The sequence below is a fragment of the Eurosta solidaginis genome, chromosome 3, assembly GCF_040869045.1.
Source record: "Eurosta solidaginis isolate ZX-2024a chromosome 3, ASM4086904v1, whole genome shotgun sequence".
NCBI classification, from domain to species: Eukaryota; Metazoa; Arthropoda; class Insecta; order Diptera; family Tephritidae; genus Eurosta; species Eurosta solidaginis.
This window is the reverse complement of record NC_090321.1, coordinates 245,326-255,079: the sequence shown is the minus strand read 5'-3', so window position 1 is coordinate 255,079 and position 9,754 is coordinate 245,326. Positions and strand designations below refer to the sequence as shown.

The window sequence follows — 9,754 nt, the reverse complement described above, 5'->3', positions numbered from 1 at the left end:
TAATTAAATACTTGAGTATTAGCAAACATTTTCTTTCAATTACTGCAATTAATGTGTCCTAGATGCTATATATTCCAAAATTATAACATTTTATGTCTGTTTATAAATTTAACTTCAATTTCCCTAAGATTTCCGTAATATGGCCATTAGTGATGTTTGTGTGTGTGTGCAAATTTTGAGCGATCAGCTGTTAGTTGCGCAACTTGGTAAAGTTTACAATTATAAATATACCCTCAACCATTGTTTACAATGTTTACTAGTTTTTTTCTTAAATCATAAAATAAAAATTTAGATTTAGCTTGATTTCAATAACTCTATCGATAAAGTCTAACCATACAAAATGCAAAAAAGCGACTTCTTAATTGAAGAGATATCTACCAACGATGTTGCCGAATCAGAGCTTTTGGAATTTACAGAAACTGAGCCGATAAAAGTGCTGGATATTATCACACCTCAAAGCACACCAACCGCAAGCAATATCAATGATGGTAATTTGGAACCATCGGGCAGTGCTACCACAATAGTTAGCGAAGGTGAAGCTGTTCTGATCAAACGTTTCTTACGTGGTGAAGTTGACTTCCCAGAACATTTTACCAAACTTGGGCCGGGTGATGAAGAAGAGGATGATGTAGATAAAGTCGAAAGAGAAGCACAGGAACATCGCAGGCATGGCTATAATAAACTGCTTCGGTCAGAAACATCCGCTGAAGGGCCACCAGAAAAACCAACATCTGACCTTAAACAAGTCGACACATATTTAAGTGATGTTGAATTGCGTAGTAGAACTGGTGGCGGTGGCAGCACTACGCGCCGGCGTACCGTACTAAACGCAGCTCTGCAAGGATTAATGGGAGAAGCAAATTTAAGTTTTGCACGTGGACAAATTGATATTGCAGAGAAAATTTGTTTGGAAATTGTACGTCAAAATCCTTTGGCGGCGGAGCCATTCTTCACTCTGGCAGAAATCTATGAGTCGAGAGATACAGAGAAGCATCTATATTTTCTAACAATTGCAGCTCATTTAGACCCACATGATCGTGATCAATGGATACGCATAGCCGACTTACATATATCAAGGGGCAATGCGCAACGCGCGCGCGTATTTTATACAAAAGCTATTAAGGTACGGTTGTATATACGTTTGTCCATCGGCTGATAACGCTCTTGCTCGTAGTAAGTGCATATATGGAGCGTTAGCTTATTCCACAAAGGCCCTAACTAACAGTTTTTTCGAAACAGCGGTTGCACGAGTTTGATTAATACCCACAGTAAAACTTTAAAGCGGCATTGCATCACTAGGTTGAGGGGAGAGAGGGATGGCCTAGAAGGTTTAAGAGGGTCATATTAATCGTTCACGAGATGGTCGGGCTGGTTAATGGGGCTTTGTTACCGGAACGTATCGGATCTATATCCGAGAAAGGCCCTTCAACATCGATAACACTCTCATTAATACAAAAACAACAACGTGGTGAATGTGGAAATACTATTTATTGCTTTTCCTGTAGAATTTTAAATTTTTTGGTTACAGTCTTTGTGAGGTAATCTAACGATATGTATGTACAGTTAGGTGTTGGGTAAGGTTGAACTTGAGGTCCGAAGGGCCCTCACATAAACTGTGTGTAGCCATAGTGTTATCAGACAATTTTTCAACGACCAAACTGAAAAATACTAGAAGCGTTCTGTAATATGTCTGACACTACATCTGCTCTCATGAACGAGGTCTAATGGTTTGGAACATTTGACGCCAGAAGAAAGTAACAACAGTAGTATTGACCACAATGAGTCTACAGATGCCTTTCTTTAGTGATAAGAGTATCTTTGTTAGTCTAAAACCGTAAGACTTGCGCCTGGTTCCACTGTTGTTGTTGTTGTTGTAGCAATGCTCGCCCCACCTAATAGCCGCGACCAATCACAAATTGTCATCAATATCCTCTAACGGGAGTCGAAGGAAACTTGCCGTTTCAACAGGGGTGGACCATAAGGAAAGGGGTGTTAGAGGTGTTGGTTCCACATTACAATTGAAGAGATGGTTGGTGTCATGTGGGGACACATTGCAAGCGGGGCATACATTTTGTATGTCGGGGTTGATTCTGGATAGGTAAGAGTTTAACCTGTTACAGTATCCAGAACGAAGTTGAGCAAGAGTGACACGCGTTTCCCTGGGGAGTATGCGTTCCTCTTCCGCGAGTTTTGGATAATTTTCGTTAAGCACTGGATTCACCGGGCAATTCCCGGCATAAAGGTCCGACGCCTGTTTATGGTGTTCACCAAGGACCTGCTTGTGTTTTTTCACTTCATACGGCTGGGTTCTCAGGTGCCGTATTTCCTCAAAATGCTTACGGAGATGACTCCTTAAGCCCCTAGGCGGTGCTGGTTCATCAATCAGATGTCTGTTGGGATGCCCAGGTTTCTGGGTATTCAACAGGAACTGTTTGGTCAGCATCTCATTTCTCTCCCTGATGGAGAGTATTCTCGCCTCATTATGCAGATGGTGTTCTGGGGACATAAGAAGACAGCCCGTGGCGATTCTGAGAGCAGTATTTTGGCAGGCCTGTAGTTTCTTCCAGTGGGTGATTTTTAGGCTTGGCGACCATATGGGTGGCGCGTAGCACGTAATCGGCTGGCTGATTGCTTTGTATGTAGTCATGAGCGTTTCTTTATCTTTTCCCCAAGTACTGCCAGCGAGGGATTTGAGGATTTTGTTACGGCTCTGAATTCTCGGAACAATTGCGGCTGCGTGCTCACCAAAATATAGATCCTGATCAAGCGTCACACCCAAGATTTTGGGGTGTAGGACAGTCGGTAGCGTAGTGCCATCGACGTGGATGTTCAAAATGGTCGACATTTGGGACGTCCATGTTGTAAATAAGGTCGCGGAAGATTTAGTCGGTGATAATGCCAGGTTTCGCGAGGCGAAGAAACTGGAGAGATCAGGGAGGTAGCCGTTTATTTTATTGCATAGCGCATCGATCTTTGGGCCTGGGCCTGTGGCCATTATTGTGCAGTCATCGGCGTAGGAAACTATTGTGACTCCTTCCGGTGGTGAAGGTAGCTTAGATATGTAGAAATTAAACAAAAGTGGGGATAGGACACCACCCTGTAGCACCCCTTGTTTAATTCTCCTTGGTTTTGATGTTTCGTTTCTAAATTGCACCGATGCCTGCCGACCACCCAGATAATTTGCGGTCCACCTTTTAAGACATGGGGGAAGGGTAGACCCTTCCAGGTCTTGCAGTAACGAGCCATGGTTGACCGTATCAAAAGCTTTTGATAGGTCTAGCGCTACGAGTACTGTAAACCGCAATTTATCTGGGTGCTAATGGCATTTAGCGCGGTGGTAGTGCTATGGAGTTTTCTGAAGCCATGCTGATGAGGGGCTAGCTGTAAATTTGCTTGGAAATAAGGGAGCAAAATGGCTTCAAGCGTCTTTGCCACTGGCGATAGGAGAGATATCGAACGATACGACTCACCTATGTTAGCTGGTTTCCCAGGCTTTAGTAGCGGGACCACCTTGGCCATTTTCCATTTCTCAGGTATGACAAAGGTGGAAAGAGACAGGTTGAAGACATGCGCTAAATATTTGAAACCCTCTTTCCCTAGGCTTTTAAGCATCGGCATGGCTATGCCGTCTGCTTTGGATGGTTTAGCACGACCAATGGCGTCCTCAACCTCTTTAGCGGTGATGGTGATTGGCGACGCGCTGAATTAGTGTTTATGTGCGTGTCTATTGGCTCTCCGTCTATCTTTGTCGACCGTAGGATGCATTATATATTGTCGGCAGAAAGCGCTCGCGCATTTTTTCGCGTCCGACAGCACTTTGTCGCCAAAGGCGATGGAAACTTTGTCTTTGTGCTTAGTCGGATTCTATAGGGACTTTACGGTGGACCAAAGTTTACCCACACCGGTAGAGAGGTTACAACCTCTTAGGTGTTCCTCCCATTTCGCCCGCTTGTGTTCATCCACAAGCAATGTTGTTGTTGTAGCGATTAGGTTACTCCCCGAAGGCTTTGGGGAGTGTTATCGATGTGATGGTCCTTTGTCGGATACAGATCCGATACGCTCCGGTAACAGCACCATTAAGGTGCTGGCCCGACCATCTCGGGAACGATTTATATGGCCACATTAAACCTTCAGGCCATCCCTCCCTCCCCACCCCCAAGTTCCATGAGGAGCTTGGGGTCGCCAGAGCCTCGTCTGTTAGTGAAACGGGATTCGCCGCTCGAAGGTGAGGTTGACAATTGGGTTGGAGAAGCTATATATTGCGCTACACCACCCCTTGAATCCCATCCACAAGCAATCTGATGCGTTGGTTTATATCCCTTATTTGGGGGTCGCCTGGATCAAGCTGTCTTATAAGGTCACGTTCTCTCGCTAAGTTTGCGGCCTCCGCCGGGAAGTGGGGCCTGGTTCCACTCGTTTCTTATCTTGTAGATCAGAAGGCATTTTTATCTCGACCAGTCTGACTGGGAAGTTTTTGATACTAACCTTTCCTTAGCTTTCAGTTCTTAAGTTATAATTGCCTAAGTTCCATGTAAAAGAATAAGACTTAGGCGATTATTGCTTGTGACAACAGATATATATTTGCTAATTTCATACTTGTAACATGAGAGATTGACAATTGGTTTGGGGAAACTGTGAATCTATTAAGCTTTGTATTGCGTTCAACAGTCCCTTAAATCGCTTCCCACGGCAGCCGTTCTATGTACTGGAGCGACTCGTGATTTTTTTCCCGACCAAGGGCTGTCATTTCAGTGTAACCCCATTTAATTTAATTTAAACCTCCTGTACCGCTTCTAATGGTTCCTTCTTTGTTGGAAAATTTGTCTAGCCTAGTTAGATTTAGAAAAAAAAATGTGGCTTACCCTTGACTAATCAAAAACTCGTATTTTTTCAAGGCAAATCCGAAAGATTATGATTTACGTTTACGGAAAGCACGTATGCTCGAAGAGATGGGTGAAACACATAATGCCATGCTGACTTATTTGCATATGATACCACATATACCATCTTCAGAAGTAGACTTATGTTTAAAGGTTGCTAAGTCTGTTGCCCACCATTTCCATGGTATGTCCAAACATGCTATCGCTCTTGAAGCTATGGATATTGCTTACAGAATCTGTGGCCAACATTTTACACTCGAAGATCTCAACCTCTATATGGATTTGCTAATCTTTAATAAATCATATGCCCTAGTATTGCGTTGTTTACGAGAACACACTGCACTGGAACTGGAAACGCAGCGAGAAAATGATTTGGAATTGATATTCTTTTGTGTTATACCCAATGATTTTATACCGGATTTTCGTGCAAAACTTTGTGTTAGTCTAATACATTTACAAGCAAATCATTTAATTGGCTACCTCATACAAAATGTACATGAACATATGCCGGTGACAAATGAACGTCTCGATTTGTATATTGATATAGCAGAAGCTCTAATGCAAGAACATAAATATGGCGAAGCTTTGAAATTGTTGGGTCCTGCAATAAATGGTGATACAATTGAATGTCCAGCATTTGTTTGGCTACGTCAAGCTGAATGTTTGCGTAATTTAAGTCGTATCAATGAAGCAATTGAAACGTATACACGTGTCGTGGAGCTTGCACCATTTTGTTATGAAGCGAAATTTACGTTGTCAGCTATGTTGAAACAACAGGGACGACATGCGGAAGCAGTTAAGGCACTTGAACAAGCCGGTGAAAGCGATAATCAACCGCTGAATGCACGCCTGCTCTATGAACGTTGTTTGATGTTGCAACAAATAGGTAAAATAGATGAATTTCTTGAAGTAGGATATGCTTTGCTATCACGTCATTCAATTAAGTTACGTAATCGTGAAGAACTACTAGCAGTGTCAAATGGCAGTAGTTTCTTCAATGCCGAAGGAATTAAAGTCATATTGCAGATGCGTAATATTGCGCAGGATACAGATACGGAACTGCAGGTGAGTAAAAAGCCATTAAGCAGTGAGGTTTCATTCGGGTATCCAAATAGTTATAATTTATAAAATAAAAATTAGTTCCTCAAAACACGACGTTCTTCAAAGTGGAGATGAGGTTTTTTGAGTGGAAAAGCACACTATCTGGGCTACCACACAGGGCTGTATAAGCTCCCAGAAATCCAAAAAACTTTTCCGGTAAATGGACATAATTGTAGGGCTACCAGGTTCCCATGTGGCAAAACCGGGACACTTTGAAAATTCAAGAAATATACACCCCCCCCCCCCCCTCCCCACAAAAAAAAAAAAAACATTAAAATGTTTTTTTATTTACGCACATAAGTATTATTTTTTATTTACACAGCACAAAAATAAAACCATAAACAAATGATATACCTTCCAGGTACAGGTAAAACAGCTAATCACAACTACTATTCAAAATAAATACTTCTAAAGTAAAAAAATAAATAAATGTAAGGCGCGATAACCTCAGAAGAGATTTTAGGCAGAGCTTCTCTTCCAATCTGCGTCGTGCTCCTTTTAATTTATCCTACAGATTGGCGGGACGGGACCTACTTGTTTTATGCCGACTCCGAACGGCATCTGCAAGGCAGATGAGTTTTCACTTAGAGCTTGTCATCGCAGAAATACACTCGGGTTCACACCCCGGGCAAAGCGACATCAAAATTTTAGAAATAAGGTTTTTCAATTAGAAGAAAATTTTTCTAAGCGGGGTCGCCCCTCGGCTGTGTTTGACAAGCACTCCGAGTGTATTTCTGCCATGACAAGCTCTAAGTGAAAACTCATCTGCCTTGCAGATGCCGTTCGGAGTCGGCATAAAACATGTAGATCCCATCCGGCCAATTTGTAGGGAAAATCAAGAGGAGCCCGACGCAAATTGGAAGAGAAGCTCGGCCTTAGATCTCTTCGGAGGTTATCGCGCCTTACATTTATTTTTTATTATAAAATTAAACAGTCATATATTTTTCGTTGCACAGAACTTGTTCCAAAATTTCTGGCTTATTTTTAATATAATTGTAAAATCCTGTGCAAGTCAGTCTTAAGTTGAATTTGCATTGAATAATACGGTCTAATGTGCTGATATTCAACGAATTTCTTTCCTTTGTCCATTGAGATGAAACAAGAGAAAAAATTCAATCCGCATTAGCATTATAACCAGGTATCGCATATAGATATTGAACTATTTTAAGTAAATTGTTTTTCTCTCCTTTTCTTTAGTTATGTTAGCTAATTAGGAAGAATACTTTACATCTATATATGTGTACTACGCAATGTGCAACTATCTAGCGACGCTAGAATTTTACAATTAAAGTCGGTCATTGGTACTTGTATTCAGACTAGTTGGAGCGCACATTATAAGGAACCCGAATAGTTGGTAGATTTCATGACTCTTTATTTAGATTTAAAAACCGCGACACCTAAACGAAAACCGGGACTTTTTAGGGTTGGACCGGGACACCGGGACAAATGGCCTAAAACCGGTACATGTCCCGGAAAACCGGGACGTCTGGCAGCCCTACATAATTGGTATTTTTTGAAAGAAAATAATACCATTAGGCCAAATTGGAGAGCGACAAGTTATTATTTCATCTAAATTCAAATGAAGGGTTAAACCATTACACTTTTTTTGACAAATTTTAAAATTAACTCTGACTTAAAAACACAACAATCTTGGAGAACGGCTCGAGTAGTCTTCATACTGAGAGCGGGAAAAGCCAGTCCTCTGCAGCCGAAAGACTACAGACCTATAAGCTTGACATCTTTTTTTCTCAAAACCCTAGAGAGATTAATAGATGTGTATATAACATCAAATATGAACGAGGAATTTTTCTCAATTCGATAAGTTCTGGAACACGAGAAATATGCTCTTGGTGTTTTCTGGACATTGTAGAAGCTTTCAACAATGTCTCGAAAAGAGCAATCATGGACAGTATCAACTCCATTGAGATTCCTCCAGCTTTAACAAATTGGATCAGCTCCATGTTAAGCTGCAGAATGGTTACTTCGCAATGGGGTCTATACGAGGCATCAAAAGTGTAAACAGTGGAACACCGCAGAGGGGGGGGGGGGTTATATATGTATTTCATTTCATTTATTTAAGAAATAATTATTAGCACAGTAAGATTGTATTTTATTTTTTTTTTATTATTTATTTATTTATTTATTATTACGGTCTTTAAGACCTAGTTTAGGTTAAAATAGGAGATTAAACATAAATACTCATGTCACATTTAGTGACGTACAATATAAAAACAATTTTTCTTTGAACTTACTAATATTTTCACAGTCTTTCAAATCAGAAGGTAACTCATTATACATTTTATACCCTAAATATTCAAGAGACCTTTTGGCGAACTCAGTTCTTATTCTAGGCAGTCTTATATTATTGCAATTTTTTGTTCCATAATTGTGGATTTCATGATTATAATGTATTTTACTACTCAGGTAATTCGGTAACATTCCTAACCTAAGTTCGTGTATATATAAATTTCAATGTGAAATAACTAACTGACTGTTTAATACTAAGCCAGTTTAATCTATTGAGCATTACAATTTTTGGCGTTCTTGGAGGACATTTTAAAATAAATCGCATTGCCTTGTTTTGCTGTATTTGAAGTTTCTTAATATATATATCATTACTTAATAGCAGAATAGTAGGACAATAAATAAAGTGTGGTTCAATAATTGAACGATATACCAATATTTTATGACTTTGACTGATATGTTTACATGTTCTATACATGAAGCCTATTTTCTGTGCAATTTTCCTTTCCAGATAAGTTACATGCTCTCCAAAATTTAGATTATCATCAATCAAAACACCTAAATACTTAATTTTGTCTACTCTTTGGATTTCCATGTTTTTTACCTTCAGCGTAATATTATTTAAACTATTGTTACTTATGATATTAGTGTTTTTACAAAATATCATGAACTTAGTTTTTTCGACATTTAATTTCAGTTTTCTAAGGCATAACCATTTGTATAGCGAATCCAGGTCTTCTTGTACTTTCAGCATGGCACATTCTGCATATTTTTCACTTATGATAAGCAATGCATCATCCGCAAATAGATGTATTTTACAATATTTTAAGCATCTTTTGATATCATTGATATACAATGTAAACAATATTGGCGCCAAGACCGAGCCTTGTGGTAAACCAATGTTAACATCCACCACTGATGAAACCTCCTTTCCAATTATCGTTCTCTGTTTTCTGTCACCCAAATAACTCCGGAACCATTCCAACGCCTTTCCTCTTATACCAATTTTAAACATAACGTCCAATAGCTCAGATCTATCGACAGTTTCAAAAGCCCGTTTTAAATCCAAGAAGACAGACACCGTAAATTTTTTGTCCGCCATGTCTTCTTTCCAATCTACAATTACCATATTCAACGCTGTTTCACAAGAATGGCTCCTCCTGAATCCCGATTGTTCTGGGATAATCACATTGTGCTTCTCTAAGTATGCCACAAGTTGATCATTCACCACTGTCTCCATAATTTTTTCATCTGTAGGTAACGTGTTAATTGGACGTAGTTCCTCAGGTTTCATTGTATTTTTTACTTTTTCAACAGGTATTATTGTTGAAATTTTCCAGTAACTAGGTACAATACCGCTGTTTAAGGATTCGTTAATTATGTCTTTGTAGAAATTAGCAGTATATGTCATGGCATCTTTAACGACACCCTCCGAAAAAAGCTTGTCGCCGCCATATTTGTTTTTAAGTGATTTTGTGATAATAATAATATCGTCCACTACAATGTCAGTAAATCTAAATATTTCAAAT

General features: G+C 39.8%; 1 protein-coding gene across 1 annotated transcript in view; it reads left to right on the top strand.

Annotated features, from left to right (window-relative positions):
• The first annotated feature begins 215 nt into the window (after positions 1-215).
• LOC137243044 (general transcription factor 3C polypeptide 3) overlaps positions 216-9,754 on the top strand; it is a 35,925-nt gene continuing 26,386 nt past the window's right edge. Inside the window, exons 1-2 of the mRNA XM_067770213.1 lie at positions 216-1,123; positions 4,896-5,945. Coding sequence (XP_067626314.1) covers positions 341-1,123; positions 4,896-5,945 — 1,833 coding nt within the window. The 5' untranslated portion in view covers positions 216-340. The remainder of the gene's footprint in view (positions 1,124-4,895; positions 5,946-9,754) is intronic.